Raw genomic sequence first — 21,433 nt, 5'->3', positions numbered from 1 at the left:
GAAAGTATCGATGGAACACAGGAAAGTCACCGGTAATACAGACAGGAATAAAACGGGTCTTACCAATCCTAAGAATTTCCCACTTCACCACACGAACTCAAATTCTTTTCGTGTACGTGCTAAGTGTCAAATTCACGAATATAAAATACGGCACTAAAACGTCCAACGTTCAAAAGAAAAATTGTAAACTAAAAATTAAACTCTAAATTGTTACTCAAGGAAAACCACAAAACGATCCGCTCAATAACTATAAGAAAATATATAGTTCGAAGACGCCGACAGGAGTAAATCGGAAAATATCTTTATACTTCGAAGACACCGGCGAGACTAATTCTCCTTTTCCGAAATACTTCACTTGTAATGTCGGTTGGAAGGGGAAAATTTTGAGTCTCAAAATCGGCGGTGTGCCTATGAAAAACAAACTACAACATGTAAAAAAGAACATATTACAGAGATAACGTCTATCGCGGTGTCGCTCGGAAGTTTTTATACATAGGCTGATATTTTAAATTGCATCGTTATATTTTCATGAAATAAATAAATCAGAAATTATTCCAAATGAATTTTTCTGAACTGGACGGAAAATACCTTGACTGCTTTCGATTAAAACTTTATTTTAACCTACTCATATGACAGGTAGAATAATGATGGAATTCTTAACCTGGAGCAAATTACACTGGGCGATTCTAATAAAATAATTATTGAATTCATAACCTGGGGCAAATTATACCGGGTGATTCTAGTAACGAATTTCACTTCGTTACACACCCCTCTTACTTCCCCAAAAAAAAAACGACAGTTTTTTTTGCCACCACCTGCTACCTCGTTGTTGAGAAATATATTGGCAGACGGCCAACATAACCCCTGGATTAATCTTCAATGGCCAGTGATGGAGGTTCGTCGCGGGTCGCAGCAGCTCGCATTGGATTCCAATGAACTCGGGATTGGGTTGGTCTGATTTCGCTTGCTGATTGCGGTTTCCTTCAGCTCGCGATGGCCCCTTTTGTCACCTCGTTTGGACTCGACTATCTTGGGGGAACTCTTTCGAGCACAAGTATTCCCTGGACATTACCCCCTCGCAGTCTTGGCCAGTAGTCGAATGCTTCTACCACCAGCTGGTCTAGGCGCACTAACATGGAATCCACCAACCTGACATCGAATAGGTCCTACTACTTTCTAGACATGTCTATTCTGAAACATAAAAGGATTAGCGACCATTCGTATGGTTCCCCCCACGACCAACGACGACCCACTTCGGACTTCAACATAAGGACGTCTTGATGGACGGCCTCACACTCTGGGAGTCCAAATTCGCATTGTGGTCCCATCTGCAGAAGAGGCGAAAGTCAGTTCTCCCACTCGCTCATCCCAGGAGCGATGATCCTGCTCGCAGAATTGTGCTATCATGGTTTTGATGGTCCGGTTAGCTCTTTCCACGGGATTGCACTGCGGCGAATAGACCGGAGCAAACCTATGTTGGATACCCAAACTCTTCAGGTTTTCCCTAAATAGACGTCCGTCGTATTGAGAACCATTGTCGCTTATAACGGTCTTTGGACATCCAAATTTCAGCAACACTAGGTCGTAGAACGCCTGGAACACACCTTTACCCGTGGCTGTCCGGAGTGGTTTGCATTCGATCCACTTCGAGAAACGGTCCTGGAACATCACGAGGAAGTTATTACCCCTTTTGGAGCGAGGTAATGGGCCTATTAGATCCGTGCATACAGTATGCCATGGTTCGGTGATGTGGTACGGTTGCATTTTCCCTGGGGGTTTTTGTTGGCAAACCTTGTACTTCTGGCATTGCTTGCACCTTCGAACGTATTGGGCTGCTTCACGGAACATCCCAGGCCAATAGTAGCTTTGGGCCACTCGAGATATGGTCTTTGCGATTCCCAAGTGACTAGCCACCGGCTCATCATGGTACTCCCGCAGTATCGACTGCCGATCCTCGGTTGGGATGCACAGTTTCCATGGCGTTCCCATCTCTGTTTCCGTGAAGTCATCAGCGCTCCAAAAATATCTATACAGGGTCTTTCACGAGGAACCTCACCCATATTTATACGGGAAACTACTGAACGTATTTTCATGAAATTCAGCACTTATAAGTATTTCACGATGCTGATGAAATCTAAATCTAAAAAATCTAAATCTAAATATTTTCAAGGCATGAGCACCTCCGGTTTTTCCGGAAATGACGTCAACTTCCGTTTTTCAAATTAGAACACCATTTTTTTATTGCAGAAATAGATTCCTTAAAAAATTTCAAGTTATTTTGATGTAACATTTTTCAGTTTTGGTTGAAAAAGTCTCTCTGAGCGGGAAAATTCGAAAAAAAAATCGAAAATAGAGCTCCGCTGAAACAAGAATAACTTCGAGGTTTTTGGATGGAAAATTTTCATTTTTGGATTTTTCGAAATGTAAGATTGATGTATCCACTTTAAAAATCGAAATCGCGATTCATGATACAGGGGGTGAAAAAATCGCTTTCAAAGTTAGGGATGACAAAATCGTGAAAAATCAATTTTTTCAAATTAGAACCCCATATTTTTATGACAGATATTGAATCTACGTTAAAAAATAATGTGAGTGTATGCATCACGCCCTTGCCCTAAAGTGGATATTTTCCGAGTTATTCACCAAAAACTGTTTTTCGTCTTGAATTTTCAGCTATTTCTTTTCCCTTCACGCCAAAAAGATGAAATTTTCAGGAACTGTTACTTAAACCATGTTTTAGATTTTACTACCCTAATATGCAAGAGAAAAAAGTTACAGGTTGTTCCTAAATAGAAGGCGAATTTTGATTCGAATTTGTATCGGAAACCTCTTTATTTCAACTAATCGGCCATCGGTTTTCTCTCCAGTGATAAATAAATAATTCTTTATGAACCATATGCAAAAACTTACCATGTTTTACATTCTTTTTTTTTAATGATAGATATCATTAATTACATCTGCCAAATTCCTCTTTATTCAGTAGCATTTTGTGTTTACTATTAATTTGGTGATAATTCGTATTAAGTTATAAAATCGATCACTATGCCTAATTTTACCAATGAAGATTATTTAAATCTCATTCTACTTCATGGAGAATGTAATAAAGTTGTAGATAGAACGATTCGACTGTTCATTGAGAGGTTTACTGACCGACCCAGACCAACGAGAGATACCATTAACAGAACCATGAAAAACTTGAGAAATGTCGGATCTTTCGTTAAGAAAACTACACAGAGAAAAAAGTGTAGTAGAAGATGAGAACAACGAAATTCCAGTTCTTGCATATTTTCGTGTGAATCCTCAAAATTCTCTCAAAGATGCCGAGATTGATCTGGGATTATCTCAATCGAGTGTTTGGAGAATATTAAAAAAACATAAAATGCACCCATATAAATTCAATAGAGTACAGCATTTGAAGGAAACTGATTTCGTCAGGAGAACAGAGTTTTGCGAAGCTATGATGATTCGATTTCAAGAGAATGAAAACTTTTTGGACTGTATAATTTGGACAGATCAATCTAAATTCACAAAGAATGGTTCTTTCAATAGGCATAACAGTCATTATTAGGATGAAGAGAACAACCACCACTTCAGACAATGGAACTTTCAAGAGACCTGGAGTTTCAATGTTTTTTGCGCCATCAAAAATAATGCAATTCTCGATGTTCACATTTATGATGGGACTTTAACTGGTAAGATAGAACACTACACATGTTTGCATTATTTAAAGAATGTTCTCCCTTAGGAGATAGATATTCTGACATATTGACTCAAATAATTGAGCCGCTAGTACAGAACCATAATGACTTATGGTATCAACAACATGGCGCGCCTCCACACAATTCACTCAATGTGTCAAATATCCTCTACAGGCTATTTGAAGATCGATGGTTGGCGAACAATGGTCCACATCTTTGGCCACAACGTTCTCCCGATTTAACTCCTTTAGACTATTATGTTTGGGGTAGGTTAAAAAATATTGTCTACTCAACTCCCCTGACTGATAATGAGGACTGCATAGAACGAGTCAGAAATGCGTTCAGGTTTGTTTAGATTTTTAGATTCATAGTTTTGAAACTCAATTTGGTTTTTAAACACTTTTGCAGATCTCTTCCTCCCGATGAAATAAGAAGAGCAACGCAAGAAGCATTCCTGAGACGTATAAATAAATGTCTAGAAATTAACTGTCAAAACTTTGAGCATCTTCTCTAGTTATAACTGCGAGAGTTTGCCATGGTTCTCCTAATAGTAACTTGAAATCGGTTTCAAGAAGGGGTGAAAAATCTACAGCATGGTTCAAATAACAGTTCCTGAAAATTTCATCTTTTTGGCGTGAAGGGAAAAGAAATAGCTGAAAATTCAAGACGAAAAACAGTTTTTTGTGAATAACTCGGAAAATATCCACTTTAGGGCAAGGGCGTGATGCATACACTCACATTATTTTTTAACGTAGATTCAATATCTGTCATAAAAATATGGGGTTCTAATTTGAAAAAATTGATTTTTCACGATTTTGTCATCCCTAACTTTGAAAGCGATTTTTTACCCCCTGTATCATGAATCGCGATTTCGATTTTTAAAGTGGATACATCAATCTTACATCTTGAAAAATCCCAAAAATGAAAATTTTCCAACAAAAACCTCGAAGTTATTCTTGTTTCAGCGGAGCTCTATTTTCGATTTTTTTTTCGAATTTTCCCGCTCAGAGAGACTTTTTCAACCAAAACTGAAAAATGTAACATCAAAATAACTTGAAATTTTCTAAGGAATCTATTTCTGCAATAAAAAATGGTGTTCTAATTTGAAAAACGGAAGTTGACGTCATTTCCGGAAAAACCGGAGGTGCTCATGCCTTGAAAATATTTTAGATTTCATCAGCATCGTGAAATACTTATAAGTGCTGAATTTCATGAAAATACGTTCAGTAGTTTCCCGTATAAATATGGGTGAGGTTCCTCGTGAAAGACCCTGTATAACCTTCCCTCCTGTATCCGGTAATCTGGAAATTTCGCAGGATTCTTCAAGACCTCCTGGTATTTCTTGGTGTACCACGGACATCGGGTCGTGTTCTTGGCCATACAGACCTGTTCCTCGATTTTCTGCATCTTGCGCTTACTCGGACGGTATCTAGGCTTTTTTGGTTTAATCATCGGTTGGGCCATCCTTGTTCCTTCGGAACCTCCGAGTTCCTTCTCCGGGAACTTCTGAACGACTCGTATTTCCTGTCGGTGCAAGGAACTGATCGACGAGTTGTACGGCGTGGAGATCGGCGAAACGGCTCTCTTCAGCAACTTGCCCTTGAGGAAGCACTGCGAGGTACGGAAATCAATCTTGAAATCGTGCGAAGCCAGCAGCTCCATTCCTAGAACCAGATCCATCGGTAGATGGGGCACCAAATGGAGTCGAGATTTGATCTCCTCCTCCCCAAACCGAATTATGAGCTCGTACATCTGTTCCACGGTGATTGAATTTCCGTCGGCCACTGTGGTCACCATATCTGCGATCTCCGACGGAAAGACTCTCATCCTCCTGCATGCCTCTGCTGCCTTTTTGCTCAACAAGGACTTAGACGCACCAGTGTCTAGCAGGGCTGCCACGGACTGTCTTCCGATGTGGACAGCGACTATTGGCCGGTTATCCTGCATGTGGATGATAGGCGGAATGCCATGGAACGGAACTGTCTCTTCCCCGCGAGGCAGCTCCGCTCTAGTTTTCCGAACATCGGCAATCCCTGGACATCACGCCTTATTTCCCACATCGGGAACAAAACAGCCTCGGCGTTGATTGACACTCCCTTCTCAAGTGTCCGACCTTACCACAACGCCAGCATTGGAGTTCTCGGAGCCTGGTGTCTTCGAACCGAACGACCTTCGCATTACGGGGTGGTGAGTCTCCGGGTTTGACTCTAACTGATGTAGACTCCCTGTTTGGTGTTTCCCTCTGGGCCGTAGGCGTCGACTTCGGTACATTTTCCGGTGGCTTCATTTCTTCCGGCCTCTTTGACGGTGGAGACTCGACGGTCAAGGTCTGTGGAAGTTTTCGGCGGGGTCTTTCATATACCAGGTGTGGATCATCGATTAGACCTTTGTGGGCTGGAGGTTGAGTATATTGGTCCGCATGCCACTGGACCAACTCAAACACCTTTCCTTTGGACAACAGTTGGCCATAATTGTTGATCTCTTGAAAAGCCAGTGCCTTCTGCAGGGTCGGCAACAGACGCTTCCTGATCATATTTACCTGATCTTCTTCAGGGGGTCGCTTTGTGGTCAATTTCAGGAACAGGTTCTGCATCCTTGTGACGAACATCAACAGCTTTTCGTCCTCCCCCTGAGTTCGTTTCCTTATTTCTTCTAGAAGCGTTTCCTCGTAGTCGAGGGGGAGGAAAGCTTCACGCAGTTGCTCCTTGAAGTCTTCCCAACCTCTGAATGTACCTCTCCTGGGAATATACCAATCCCTGGCATCCTTCCGTAGTAACTCGAAGATAGATTCGAAGAGGTACTGTCGGGTAACCTTGCGAGTTTCGGCTAGATGTTCGACCTCCTGCAGGAATGCGTTAACGCTGGTTGATCCATCGAATTGTATATTCCACTTATAAACAGGTACGGATAGCTGATTGAAAGATCTATCCCTTCCAGTCCTGTTGTCCTGTCCTGTTCTGCCTCGCTCCAAACTATCTGATCTGCCTAGATCAGCTTGACCTCCTGTAGCCGTCGTGTGGGCTATATCCTCTTCGGTATCTCTCGAATCCTCGGGCACCAAAAATGGAAACGAAATTCTCCGAGTCGACTCAGCCACCACTCGCATGAGCGGTCCAGAAGTTTCATCTGTTCTCCAGGGACTAGTGAAGTTTAATCGTCGACGGACAGCTTCACAAGCCCTGTTGTGTAACCGCCGGAAGAAATTCAATGAGAAACCTCCCTCGCTATTTTCCTGCTGCAAAATCTGCGTTTGGTCTCCCCTGAAGGTGCCTCCGTTATCAGCGCCGGTGGTTTGTTGGTCTTCCATTGGAGGATCCTCGAAGGAGATGAGACGCACGTCTCTCTCTCTGGTTGGGACGCTCCACTCAGCTCGGGGTTTTCCCAAACATCCCTCCACCCATTCCGGGCAACTTTTGCTTTGGCCAAGACCACGGCGTCCACCAGCATCTCGTCTGTTTGTTTCCATAACTCAGACAGCTCGTCGGCCTTGGCCTGTTCCTCCATCGTAGTCGGTCTCACCAGGCTAAGACGGTTCTGTAGGTGTATGAGTCTACTCCTGATACGCGACTCCTCATTCGCGGTGTTCTCCTCGTCAAAAGCTTGAACATGTTCCACCAAGCTTCTCAGGATTCGACTGGCATCGTTCAGTTCTTCCTCGGTGTCTCTTTCCATGGGACAGAACTGTACATCCTGTGCCAACACCTTTCTCAGTTCCTTCCGGTTTTCTTGTACGGTTCTCAACTCTTCCGCTCTCAATCTGTTCACCTTCATTATCCTCTGAAAAATATTCTACACAAAAAATACTCTAAAGGGCTCTTCTGTCAGTCCTATAGCAAAAAAAATCAGGTCCCTGCTCGGGCGCCAATTTGTGACGGCGACTTTCTTCGGATTGATGATTGTTTACTATTTCCCTCCTATATTACCTCAGGCGCCAATTGCGATAGGTTTTATAAGGTCACAATTCCTTACGTCGCTCACTATTATCGACCCTGGGTAGCTTTTAAACAGTTGGAGAAGGGTTCGATTCAATCTAAGGTAAGAGCGATTGACCAGTGGTGATTTATTTCACTAAATGGCAGTAAATGTCTATGAGATAAATAAAAGACACCCTGACGAAACACACTATATTTAACAATATCCGTTCCCTTATGTACAACACCAAATTATATACAATACTATCCTATATATACAATAATGCAAAAGGCTACCAAACGCCAAAAGCAAATATTTACAATGCAACACGGTACGGAACGAGAACTAAGTGAGGTGAGCAGGTGGCGTATATCAAGCAGCAGAAATGAGTAAGCGGTGAGCAGGCAAATTGAGCAATGATAAAAACGGTTAAGTGCGGACAAGCGTGGAAAGCATGCAGATTGGCGTGTGAAATGCAGTCTAATAAGTTAGATGTGAGTACCTATCCTGTGTTCCGTACGGCCTGGTTCGATACCTCTTTATTAGAAAAAGCAAGCCTGAACAATATCTTCGAATCAGGTCTTGTATCGGCGCATCCAACAAAAATGGATATCAAGTCAGACTGGGCAGGGTGACTCACCGAAATGACCACAGTGATCAGTGAATCGGAAATAAGCGACCCCATTCCACAAGAGAAGGAATTCCGTCTGGTGGTCCCAAATAAGAGTTGCTCGCAATAAGGGACCCGACACACAGATTCCACTTGAGAAAGTTGGGTCTTAGAAACAGATTTCAATCAGGGTATTCGTCGGCGCATCCACCAAAATTAATCTCAATTCGGACTGGGCAGGATGACTCACCGAAATGACCACGGTGATCGGTGAATCGGAAATAAGCGATCCCTCTCCACAAGATAAGGAATTCTGTCTGGTGGTCCCAAATAAGAGTTGCTCGCAATAAGGGACCCGACACACAGATTCCACTTGAGAAAGACGGATCTAAGAAATAAATTTCAAGTAGGGTATTTGTCAGCGCATCCACCAATTCACGATTAGAGTCGGGCCGGACAGGGTAAGTCGCCGAAAAGGCCGCTGTGATCCGAAGATCGGAATTAAGCGACCCCTCTCCCCAAGATAATGAGTTTTGCCTGGTAGTTCCGAATAAGAGTTGCTCGCAATAAGGAACCGGACAGACAAACTCCACTTGAGAAAGAAAGATCTAAGAAATAAATTTCGTTCGGGGTATACTTCGGCGCATCCACCAATTCTAGACTCGAGTCAGACCGGACAGGGTTATTAGCCCAAAAGACCACGGTGATCCGGAGATCGGAAATTAGCGACCCCTCTCCTCAAGATAAGGAGTTCTGCCTGGTAGTTCCAAATAAGAGTTGCTCGCAATAAGGAACCGGACAGACAAACTCCACTTGAGAAAGAAAGATCTAAGAAATCAATTTCACACAGGGTTTACTCCGGCGCATCCACCAATTCACGACTCGAGTCAGACCGGACAGGGTAATTAACCCAAAAGACCGCGGTGATCCGGAGATCGGAAATTAGCGACCCCTCTCCTCAAGATAAGGAGTCTTGCCTGGTAGTTCCAAATAAGAGTTGATCGCAATAAGGAACCGAACAGACAAACTCCACTTGAGAAAGAAAGATCAAAGAAATAAATTTCACTTAGGGTATACATCGGCGCATCCACCAATTAACGACCCGAGTCGGACCGGACAGGGTAATTAACCTCAAAGACCGCAGTGATCCGGAGATCGGAAATAAACGACCCCTCTCCCCAAGATAAGGAGTTTTACCTGGTAGTTCCAAATAAGAGTTGCTCGCAATAAGGAACCGGACAGACAAACTCCACTTGGGAAAGAAATATCTAAGAAATAAAATAAATTACAAATAAATCACACTCGGAAAGTATCGATGGAACACAGGAAAGTCACCGGTAATACAGACAGGAATAAAACGGGTCTTACCAATCCTAAGAATTTCCCACTTCACCACACGAACTCAAATTCTTTTCGTGTACGTGCTAAGTGTCAAATTCACGAATATAAAATACGGCACTAAAACGTCCAACGTTCAAAAGAAAAATTGTAAACTAAAAATTAAACTCTAAATTGTTACTCAAGGAAAACCACAAAACGATCCGCTCAATAACTATAAGAAAATATATAGTTCGAAGACGCCGACAGGAGTAAATCGGAAAATATCTTTATACTTCGAAGACACCGGCGAGACTAATTCTCCTTTTCCGAAATACTTCACTTGTAATGTCGGTTGGAAGGGGAAAATTTTGAGTCTCAAAATCGGCGGTGTGCCTATGAAAAACAAACTACAACATGTAAAAAAGAACATATTGCAGAGATAACGTCTATCGCGGTGTCGCTCGGAAGTTTTTATACATAGGCTGATATTTTAAATTGCATCGTTATATTTTCATGAAATAAATAAATCAGAAATTATTCCAAATGAATTTTTCTGAACTGGACGGAAAATACCTTGACTGCTTTCGATTAAAACTTTATTTTAACCTACTCATATGACAGGTAGAATAATGATGGAATTCTTAACCTGGGGCAAATTATACTGGGTGATTCTAATAAAATAATTATTGAATTCTTAACCTGGGGCAAATTATACCGGGTGATTCTAGTAACGAATTTCATTTCGTTACAAGAAGGAAACATTTCATTTGAAGATTGACAATAAAATAATTATTTTTGTGATTACTGATAAATATCCAGGAAATCGAAGGATTGATTTAGAATTGGAATCTTCAATTCTTTGGCAGAACTCCAACATAAGCCTTTTGAAACCTGGAACAAAGTGAAAAATTGATGGTGATCCTGAAGAGACTTTTATTGAAAGTAAATAAGGTGATAGCAATAGAACAATATGAAGTGAAAATATAGCTCCGTTTTCTTAAATCGTCACAATTGCTCCCTTAGACATTTAGGTACTAATAAAAAAAATTTCTCTTTGTTAAATGACTCTTTTTCTTGATATTAATTTGATTTAAAATGCCTGGTCTTTTCTTTACAAAAATGAAAACAGTATCAGTATTCGGTTGGTTATTTCTGATCCTATCTGAACTTGAATCTGTTAAACTAGTAGGTACTCGGCACACAATTAATTAAATTATTCTGATCTTAAAGCAGTGCATAATTTGGAAAATCTGGCAGGGATGAAGGTAAAAGTCTTGTTTTAGGTGTATTGAAAAAATTGTCCTCACTGATATGGTCCCCACATATTTTACTCATACTCATATTAATATTTGCTGGATAGAAAAGCTTCAATTGCTTTATCCCATTCAAAAATTCTAGTTGGAGGTCTAAAACAGTGCTTGTTCGTGGTTGAACCCCTGACAATTTTGGATGCAACATGATATGATATGATAAAATGCTGATCAGTTATGACAAAAGGTGCTTTATATTTATAATTATCATACATACGAAAAAACTAGAAGATATATGCCTAAGATTCTTCAATGAGTTGCCAGCAAATATTCAAACGGAGGAAAATTTCAAAAAATATGAAAAATACATACCTACATGATCATTTAATTCAACTGGAACCCTCTAAAATTTAGGATTTTTTTATGTAAAGAGTTTTTGACATTGTTTCATTTGTTCTTTTTTTGTAAATGAGAACCTTCTGAAATAAAGATTGTTATTATTATTAACAAACTTGAACCTGCAAGAAAATAAGAATCAGGAGAAACTCAAACACAAAAGAGAGGTTGGAATTTACGCCGAAAACATTTCATCATTTACAGTAGATAAGGATGAAATATGTTTTTGTGTGAAATAGCGATACATTAGTTCCTAACCCTGTCGCTCGGGTCGCTAACATCAACATTTCAAACTTAGAACATCTATCTATATTCTAAGATTTCAAACGTCTCTTCGCAGTCGTCAGTCTTCTCTTTATTTGTCTATGAGGTAACGTTTCGGGCAGTGTCCTTTTTCTATTATTATTGGCAACCATAGAATACTACTCTAAACCATAGAGAATACAAAAGAAGTGAACATTTTATTTCAGAGTATTTTGGGAGGGTCTGATTGAAATGAGATCTAAAGACAATTAATTACATAAATTTTTGATTAAAATTCACAAATTTTCATTGTGACTATTTCTATATATTTTTTGGCAACACTGCTAATATACTACGTGTCAATATCAAGAATTGTGTTGTTCTTGATGTTGGTGACAAGTGAGATACTTGACTAGATTGAGTTATTGAGTTTCGCCGGTTCTTCTCATTTGAAAATGTTTAGGCTAAAGTTAATAGGTGAATTGAAAAATAAATTTTGAAAAATTTTATATGAAATAAATATATCTTTTTCAGGATTAACAATATTATTATGTCTCACAATAGGTGTTAACAGTAGCGTTAAAGGTTATATCGGATCTGTAGATACTAAAAAGTTCTTATTAGTTTTGTCTGAATCATTGTCCGAAGATAGTTCAGATTTGACTGGAATTTACTATGGAGCAGCTGGACATAAATTATTAAATGTAAAATTAGATGTATTAATAACCAAAAAAAATTGTGATGCCTTACTAAAAAATTTCAAAGGCGATGAAGACCCTGAGATAGTTTTTTACGCATTCGGAGCTTGGTCGCATCTAGAATGTCCAGGTAAAATTCACAAAGAAGAAACTCTTAAGGTAATTTGTGAATTATGATTGTTAGTTGCTTTCTTGATGGTAATTACCGTTTCTTTTAGTATCTGCATAACATTGTATTAAATGAAAAGTCATCCCCGGCTGATATCCGATTTGCTTCTGCAGCACTAAAAGTTGTTGGTGATAAATTACCCAATCCTGCCAAAGTTTCACAGTTATTACTATCCAAACTAAAGGAGGATGATAGTTTAATCAATTTGGGACATGCCATTCATACTTCCTTGATGTTGGGAAACCATGGAAAATTTGCCATAGATAGAGCAGAAGATGTTGTTGTCCAATTAGATGAGGTTAATGGAAAATTACTGCAATGGGAAGGTGGTTTGAGTACAACATCTCTACTTTTGACTGGTTTGCTTAGACTACAAGGTCTTAAACCATTGACACAGATTCAAGCTGATAAAATTGCTAATTATTTACTCACAAGAAAAACTGTTCAAACTGCTAAAGGCATTGTTGCCTTGTTGGATGCAATTAAAGTTTTAACTACTAGTTCTGTTTCTCCTGTGAGTATAGGAATTATGGGTAAATCTTCTGTGAGTACTGAAAAGCCAGAACTGAAGGTACGAGTATCAGATTTACTTGGAGCACCCATCAAACCACTTCCAGGCCCGGTAATTGCAGTATCAGCAACTAGAGTAGTAGACGATGTAGTAGTTCTTTCAAAACAACCACTAACTGCTGGTTCAGGTCCTAGTGAGTTCATTCTTCCTCTTCGTTTGGATCCAGATCACTATCAAGTTGTTTTGAATACAGGAGATAATACAGAAAGCTTTAATGTGAGGGTTATGGGTCCAGTCAATCTTAAAACATTTGAGATTGGTCTTGGAGATCTCGATGGTACTGGTGCTCCTCGTTTAACAAAACTTGATTACCCTAATAAACTATCTAGCATTCTGCAAGCAGATTCAAGTCATTTGTTAATTTCAAAGTTTTCACTTTCACGTTCTGTTCATCAAGCTTTTTTGAGACTATATTCTTCTAAAAAAGAAATTATTTTCATAGCAGAACAAGATAATAATAAAGTCTATAAGGTCGAAATCAATTTAAATGCAGAGTTTACTTATTCAGGTATTTTCAATATGGAGATTATATTAGGTGATCCAGTCATGAGTAACCCTCTCACTTGGAATCTTGGTCAAATTGATTTGAATTTGGGAAAAATTGACCCTCAAGTGAAAAGTCTCAAAGCACCAAAGCAAGAGATAAAACATCTATTCAGACAGGCTGAAAAACGACCGTCAACTACAGTCTCATTATTATTTTCAATTCTTACAGCTGCTCCTATTCTTCTACTTTTAGTTTTGTGGTTGAAAATTGGCCTGAATATTAAGAATTTTTCTGTTGTTTCTCTTCCCTTTCACATAGGATTTGGCTCAATATTAGGTCTCTTTCTATGTTTTTGGCTTAAATTAGATATGTTCACAACTTGCGCATGGTTGATACCTCTTGGAGCATTCACTTTCTTATCTGGTCATAAAGTATTGAGTAACTTAGCTGGCAATAAAAAGTCTGATAAGAAAGATTGAAAGAAGTAGTTTAGGTAAGAATTTGTTATTTCCTTGAGTTGTTTCATTTATATGTATTTTTGTACTGTCACTTTGAAATCAATAACAACAATTGATGTACGTTAATTCTCAAATTAGTTTGAAATAAAAAGAACAACAGATATTTTGTTTATCATTTCTAGGAATGTGTTTGATATTGGATCTATTTGATTCAGTTAACAGTAGTTATGACATTCATTTGTTGGGATGAGACATTCACTCGATATTGTGAAATATATCTTAATGTGATTTGACAATAATTTGATTTTGACTTATTGTCAGTTCAGTTGGTCAAGGCCGTAGCTTGGAAGAAATAGAAAATATCGCAATAAAGAGGTCGACAATTTTGGTAGTTTCAATCATACAACCTCAGAATCCAGGGCTAAAAATGATCCAAAATCTTATAAAACATAAGAAATTTATCTAGCCACTGGAAATATAAATAGTTGGTACCTCGATTTGTTTTACCAAAGAAAAGGATAAAAATTCTGAGAAATATTGTTCGAAAATGGCACCAGAAGATTAAACAACACTAATCCAAGGAAAAGGTGAAGTTATGTTGATATTTCCAGATAAAGATGGAATAATAACTTACCGAATACCCTTTATAAATCTCATCTAATTTATTGTCGTGTTACCAACAAAGGATACACTGTGTAATTTAACCCGTAACCTCAGACGAGGGGCAAAGTGACCCCGTCCGGGTTTCAGAATTTATATTTCTCCTTAATTATGTGTGAATTATGCTAAAGGACCTCGGTCAATTGCCCTTTGATAACTTGTTATCAATAAATATCAGTTATTATTATGTGTACTTATCAACTATTTCATTGACAAAATGCATTGATTTGAATCTATTGAAACTAAAGGATATTGAATATCAGATAATGAGGGAATGTTGAATACTGATTGAGATGAAAAATTTTAGATTTTCGAGATAATTCCGGTATTTCTATTGAGGGAGTCAAAATGACCACGTCTTTTTCTGCGTGATAATATTTTCACGTCTGTGGTTAAGGATTAAGAAGAATAATGCAATAATGAAAGATAAAAGAAGGACAACAAATACTGAAAGCAAAAATAAAAGATAATTTAACTACATATAAAATGAAATATCATCCATTGATGAATAAAAAATATTTAAAATAAATCTTTCACTTTTCAGTAAAATGATATTATGGCATGAAAGATAAAGACACATAAATGAAACTGATCTGCTATGAAAAAAAACGGAATAAATGGATTAGATTTCAATATGTCAAACAAGTTGAACTGACATATTGACACTGCATTCGGTCTATGCGGCACCGTAAACTCCTTAACTGTTCGGTAAATGTTATCTAGAGACACCGATGCTCAACCTTGCACTCTGTCTAGATAGACGGAGAAATGGTGCAAACTGTGGACCATTAATTGGATGAGATAGTATAAAAATATAGTATATTGAACTCAAATTAGTTTTATTTTATATTGAGGACAATACATATCAAATTTTAAATGAAAATTGGAGGCTTCTCAATAAGAAATAAATATATCTTTATTGAGGAGACTAAACTGGACATTCCAATTATTACAATTGATGCCTTTTTGATCAAATTATATTTCTCTTGAAGTCTGGTAGATCATATTTAGCTTTGAACCAAAAAATAAGAAATAGGTACAAGCATAGGTTGTCTCTCAGAACCATGCATCGTTCGGCAAAAAAGGCACGTTCCTCTTGCACGGTGGTCACATGATTTATCAACCATTCACACAGTTACAAGTTATCGTCCGATCCCGCACAATTGACCCACCCTGTATATGTATTATAATTGTCTTCTTTTATGACATGGGTTTCAACATATTTTCCATATCATTTCCTTCAGAAATCATTAATTCAGGGTTATCTTTGATTTTATTTATAAACTCTTCTGCCATACAGCAAGCTTGCTCAATACTATAATTTTTAGATACTAGTTGAACCCATTTGGCTTCTAGTTCTTTTAATTGTTCACCAACTTTTGTTTGACTGGATTTTCTTTCCCAGTTCAATTCTTGTAATGATTGTCGCAGAGCAACTACTTTAGAAGTGGCTATCTTTTCTGTATCTGTAACCGTTTGTAAATATCTTTGCCATGTTGGGCAAAAGTATTCTATCATCAAATTCAAATTTGATATTCTTACTCCCTGATGTTTTAGTTGAGCTTCTGAGTTATCAACACATTCTTGCCATGCGCTTATTTCATTTGCCTTACCACTTGGTGGTGGAGGTAATTCATAACGTTTCATTGAGAAATGTTCCATAGGACTCCTGTTTTGTAATCTTTCAAATTCATTATGTATCATTTGGGTTTCAAAAGAAGATATATTCAATGGCGGTAGGTGTTCCAAGTAATTTTTTGTGGGTCTATAACGTCTGCATTCTTCTTCTACCATAGCAAGAGCCTGAAAACATAAAGTATTGATATCTGCACTACATAATAATATTTTATTGAAAGTATTTAATGGTTAGTGTAAAACCTAACTTCATTATTCTGAGATAAATAATAACAAAGGATGGCTTACTGCGTCACGGACTCCGGCTTCATTATATCCTTCGTCAATGTAAGGTAAAGCATCAACAATTACTTCTCCGGCCATATTTAATAATAAAATATTCTTTGTTGATTCAGTTGTAGATTTTGTCTTTAACTCTTTACCTATTCGATTCGACTACTAAACCCACAGATTACGGATAACTTCTTCTTCTTCTTCTTTCAAGGTTACCCTTATTGGAAGGGCAATTTGGGCTCGACCGGAGGTATTACGGATAACACAGTCCGTAATATGCATAGACCTAATATTAGCACAGATTACTACAGATGTTTAACTCTATGCATTTACAAAGGAAATCGTCACCGGCGTTTCGTTGAGGATAAGCTAAAACGGACCAAATATTTGGACCCGAAGCTCATGAGTTACAGATACTCCCAAAGATCCTAAATGAAAAGTAACTGTCATGCGCGAGAATGACGAGAATTCCCTTCAAATACGATTTTGACGTTGATGTTATTTTGTTCCAAACGACAACAAAATTTACATTTTCTGTTGCTTCCCATTTTAATTGCAGAGTGGGATGAAACAGGTAGGTATATATGTAGAATTTTTCCAAAATTCGTCTTTAATTGAGCTTTCTTTGTAGATGAAATTTGGTATTATTATATCAACAGCTACAAAAATATACAAAATCTTCTGCAGACCAATTTTTAATATAAACACATTATACAGAACTGAACTAGTGCCAATAAGGAAAAGACTGCAAAAATTTCCAAGGAAACTTCTAAAGGCTACACAACATAGAACTAAAGTGACCATTGATGCGAATATGATAGAAGTTGTTTATTATTATTATATTTATTTGTAGGTTGATCAATTAATGTGATTTGATAATATGAAAGAGAAGTTTGTATGATGAGATTGAATTGAAAGTGCCCTTTTGTTACTATGAATAAGTATTCAAATTAAAGCTTCTTATAATTATTTTATGTGAATTGAGAAATTTATTGTTTGTAATAATGGATTGAACTTTAAGAAATTACATTAAAATATCTAGAAATCGATTTTTAAAAGTACTACTAGCTTGTTTCATATTAAGATTAGTTTGACATTTCACCTTGATAATAATTTCAAACTTTAAATCAATGTGTTATGTGAAGGATCAGGGCAAGAAAAAGATTATTTCAGATTGTAGCATCCCTTATACTATTATATATAGATCATTCAGAAACCACTCATGAATCTCAAAAAAGATTTCTCTTGGGGTTTCAATACAGAAGGGTAATATCATTTAGTGATTATGGTTAACACTCGGACAATAATAAGTATATGATTGATAAAAAAATTGGAGGACCAATTTTGTCACTTGTATCATAATAAATATGAATTAAATATTTCTTTTTTTTTAATAAGAAATCCAAATTGTTAATTTTTAGGTTTTCTTGCACTCTATAATAATATACTGAATAATTTAACGATATTACTGGGCAGATGCTCCATTACTAAAAATGCTAATGAGGTAATTTTATTTTCAGATTAGGATATAATGCATATAATGGAAATATAATAAAATCTGTATCAAATTCTTTACAGCATAGAGAATTTTGGCTGTTCAACACAGTTGAGAATACACTTTCATTGAGTTATGGGAAATGAAATCGTATAATCAATACAGGAAGTAGTTTATTGTAAGAAAACTTACAGTTGTTCAAAATTATATATAATTATATTATATTATTATATAATATATTAATTTCATTAATTTATGTAAAGGATGTATGTCATATTTTATTTTGATATTGACTGGTTCTTCTATCCACATTTGAACATTGTACGTCTCTTATATGTGTAACATGCTGGTTCAGTTAGAATTTATTACCTCGATTTTTTTGTCAATCTCATTTCAATGTTCTGAATTATTTGCTATGAAGTTCTAGTAGTCTCTGCTAAAAATGAAAAAAGAATATGAATTGAGAGAAAAGTCATTTTCATGGAAGATGCATACTATTCATTTTTTTTCTTGGGAAATAGATTTGCTTCTCAATTTTCACTTCTTAGATGTTAGTTCTTCTTGCCATTGACCCTATGTTTGGAAAATTTTCCATTGGTAGTTGCAAATACTCTCCTCTTTCCTTCTGCATTGAGAGTCTTCAATTGTTTTACACATTTCAGCAAATCCTAAAACAGTTGAAATAATGAATTATACAAAAACTTGAATTGAGCTTGCTTTAACTTACATTTTCTGTGTCATTGCTTATAGATGTGAAATTTTGTGAACTAGAAATGGTTTCGTCTATAAAATGTCCCACATCTTCATTATAGTTAACTTGTTTATGGCTCATTAATTTTTAAATTGTTGTCGTCATCTTAAACAGAATTCATTCTTTGTCCGAACATAGTAACAGCATGCAAATGCTTGCACAATATAACTTTGATGCTATTAGTGGAACACTCACATTTATATTTGTGCAAGCATATTTAACAATGACTACAATATCCTTAACCACAATCTGGATCACATGATGATATAAATTGTGTATTATAATATTTATCATCATATACAGACCTCCTCTATTAAGTCTTTCATTGTTTCTGCTTTTTTATGAGATTCTACAGAAATTTTTTGTTGATAGTTGTTGGAGTTAGGTCTTTCATTTCTCATAATTTTCATCCACGTCTTCTCATCAACTATTTCTTCCAACAAATCTGATAGCTTGTCAACTCTAAAACAATGAATACTCGTAAATTGATAATTGCAAGAATAGAATTATGTATAATACCTTATTTTCTTTTCCTTCTATTTTATTAGATTTCGGATATTTATTCAAGCTCTCTATCGCCATATTTGTATGAATACCTGCTCATATTCTTTTACAATAGGCCACATCATTATTCTCTGTTGGTTTTGAAAGTAATGATTATTATATCCATGATTAGTTTCGTTAGAAACAATCTGCCAAATTCTGCTCACTTTTTCAGATGATTTAGGAATTTGGGTAAATTTGTTCTTCCTCATTAACCAATATATTTGTATGAATTAAGCAATAAAAATTGCTCTTCTACACTTTTTCACTTGAAAAATTCGAATTTACCCAAATAGAGGCAAATGTATTGTCACTGTGTCTATTCATGACAGTTGACAAGTGTCAAGTAATGATTTTAGTTGCAGGTTGCAGATGCAGATCCTCGGGAACTCGAGGATGTACGACACAGCCGATTCACGAAGAAACCCGAATCATCGATCGGGTCCAAATATTTGGTCCGTTTTAGCTTATCCTAAGAATGAAGAGAGACGTTAACAGATGATTTTTACAGGTTGTTATTTTACATGAACATAGAATGTTGTGCTATTACACAGAAATAAAACTTCTTTTTATCGATACATTACAATTTCAAAAGCCACTATTACAATGAGCTCAAAAAAAAAAATCGCAATTGAAATTACGAAATTACCGTATTTTGGCGTACGGTAGCCCCTTCGAGCCGTATACCGTATTTGGCATCAATTTACCGTACAAATACGGTAATTACCGTACGGTTGGCAACGCTGCGTTGACCTCGAATTCGTTCTACACGTATTTATGAATGGGTTCGGGGTGAATCGGGGTGACCAATCAGAGAGCTAGATTGATTCTTTCGACTAATCGCAGCGATAGTTCAATTTGAATCGTGGATTTTGGGTTCGCTTAGGTTATGTTAATGAAAATGACGGTTGTAAGAAAATACATTTTATTTTGTTCTTGCTTGATTTAAAATATTAATCGCAAATAATTCTACATTCAAATATTTCTCTCAATGTAGGATCGCTGCTCGAGCTCTCCTTGCAATCATAGTCTGCCGTAAACAGAGGAGTCATTCGTCAGTAAGACGAAAAAGATTTTTTGAATCTCAGAGATACCAAGCAACCCTTAGAACATTAATGAGATTCTAAGAAGCAACCAATAGACGTTTTTTTTAGAATCATGCTAGTATTCCAAGGAATTTCATTTTTGATACATACTTTCACACTCAGTTATTTTAGTGTATTGTTAGAAGTGTGGTGTAAATTTTAATTCTTGAGGTGTGATAAATTTAGCTTGGTATCCAATATTCAAAGAGAATAGGAGTTGAATATAAACAGTCGGGTGAATTCAAAAATTTGAATGGGTTAATCTGACAAATCACATGCGTTTTGAACCTTTTAGAAAGAGTGGGAAGTTCGGTTATCTTTGTCATTTTTTACTACAGTAGTTCATAGTGAAATTCAAGGTCAACGAAACGCCGTGCCTAAAAACGACAGAGTGAATTGTCTGGTTAGTCTGTGATATTAGGTCTATGGTAATATGTGACTAAACCACAGGCACAGACTGATTGATAGACTACTTAATCTTTGACCATAGATAAGTAGATACTTAGATAGTCTTCTTAGAATATAGATAATTATATATATATATAATTATATTATATTAATGTTCTAAGATAGTCTTTGACTATCTAACCACAGACTACTAGTCTTTGAAACAACCTTAGAATAATAATAATAATCTTTATTTCAAATAAAGTTCACAAACTTGAAGTGAAATTGAGTCAGATTTACTTTGAAACATACTCGAGAAATTCCCTAATACAATATGGTTCAATGTCTAATAGAATTTTATATATGCTCTTCTTAAAATTTTTCAAGTCAGGTATGGTTCTTATATAAACATATATAAAAACTTATATACGATCACATTGAGTACTTATCAATAAAACTCAGTAAGATTAGTTTTGGCATAAGAACATTGTCAAAGTATATAAGTGAAAAAGAATTAATGATTGTATATTTCGCAAATGCTGAGTCGATTATGAGGTATGGAATAATTTTCTGGGGTAGTAGTTCTGCGGTAGATGTAATTTTCAAAGTTCAAAAAAAAATTGTTAGGATTATGTATCATATGTCATTTAGAGAGTCTTGCAGAGGAGTGTTCAAAAAGAACGGAATTTTAACTCTGTACGCTTTATATATATATACTCGCTCTGCTCGCCGAAGGGGCTCCGCCCCTTGGACCCCGTCACTATGCCGGTAGATCCTTCACTGGGTATCCCT

The 21,433-nt window shown here is 36.8% G+C and overlaps 2 protein-coding genes and 2 long non-coding RNA genes across 4 annotated transcripts; 2 read left to right on the top strand and 2 right to left on the bottom strand.

Annotated features, from left to right (window-relative positions):
• Window positions 1-11,649: 11,649 nt before the first annotated feature.
• On the top strand, window positions 11,650-13,975 carry LOC123679017 (dolichyl-diphosphooligosaccharide--protein glycosyltransferase subunit 2). The gene is made up of 3 exons (XM_045616327.1): window positions 11,650-11,906; window positions 11,964-12,286; window positions 12,346-13,975. The coding sequence occupies exons 1-3, from the start codon at window positions 11,885-11,887 to the stop codon at window positions 13,831-13,833; spliced, it is 1,833 nt and encodes a 610-aa protein (XP_045472283.1). The 5' UTR covers window positions 11,650-11,884; the 3' UTR covers window positions 13,834-13,975.
• A 1,319-nt stretch (window positions 13,976-15,294) lies between these two features.
• On the bottom strand, window positions 15,295-16,676 carry LOC123679018 (pre-mRNA-splicing factor SPF27). The gene is made up of 3 exons (XM_045616328.1): window positions 16,644-16,676; window positions 16,396-16,568; window positions 15,295-16,275 (listed from the first exon to the last, which is right to left on the bottom strand). The coding sequence occupies exons 2-3, from the start codon at window positions 16,468-16,470 to the stop codon at window positions 15,673-15,675; spliced, it is 678 nt and encodes a 225-aa protein (XP_045472284.1). The 5' UTR covers window positions 16,471-16,568; window positions 16,644-16,676; the 3' UTR covers window positions 15,295-15,672.
• Window positions 16,677-16,921: 245 nt separating this feature from the next.
• On the top strand, window positions 16,922-17,761 carry LOC123679016. The gene is made up of 2 exons (XR_006747339.1): window positions 16,922-16,954; window positions 17,012-17,761. It is a non-coding gene; the product is annotated as an uncharacterized LOC123679016 (long non-coding RNA).
• A 270-nt stretch (window positions 17,762-18,031) lies between these two features.
• LOC123679015 lies at window positions 18,032-19,516 on the bottom strand. The gene is made up of 4 exons (XR_006747338.1): window positions 19,146-19,516; window positions 18,603-19,088; window positions 18,371-18,543; window positions 18,032-18,311 (listed from the first exon to the last, which is right to left on the bottom strand). It is a non-coding gene; the product is annotated as an uncharacterized LOC123679015 (long non-coding RNA).
• Window positions 19,517-21,433: the final 1,917 nt, after the last annotated feature.

Source organism: Harmonia axyridis, chromosome 4 (genome assembly GCF_914767665.1).
Source record: "Harmonia axyridis chromosome 4, icHarAxyr1.1, whole genome shotgun sequence".
NCBI lineage: Eukaryota > Metazoa > Arthropoda > Insecta > Coleoptera > Coccinellidae > Harmonia > Harmonia axyridis.
This window is presented reverse-complemented; position numbering and strand designations above follow the sequence as displayed.

What these genes read in the sequence shown, in the direction of transcription:
- LOC123679017 (XM_045616327.1), top strand. Translation starts at nt 11,885, where the DNA reads ATGTTTAGGCTAAAGTTAATAG. An exon ending in GTTTAGGCTAAAGTTAATAG is followed by an intron (nt 11,907 to 11,963) that starts GTGAATTGAAAA and finishes TATCTTTTTCAG; the next exon opens with GATTAACAATATTATTATGT. An exon ending in ACAAAGAAGAAACTCTTAAG is followed by an intron (nt 12,287 to 12,345) that starts GTAATTTGTGAA and finishes CGTTTCTTTTAG; the next exon opens with TATCTGCATAACATTGTATT.
- LOC123679018 (XM_045616328.1), bottom strand. Translation starts at nt 16,470, where the DNA reads ATGGCCGGAGAAGTAATTGTTGATGCTTTACCTTACATTGACGAAGGA. An exon ending in AAGCCGGAGTCCGTGACGCA is followed by an intron (nt 16,276 to 16,395) that starts GTAAGCCATCCT and finishes TTATGTTTTCAG; the next exon opens with GCTCTTGCTATGGTAGAAGA.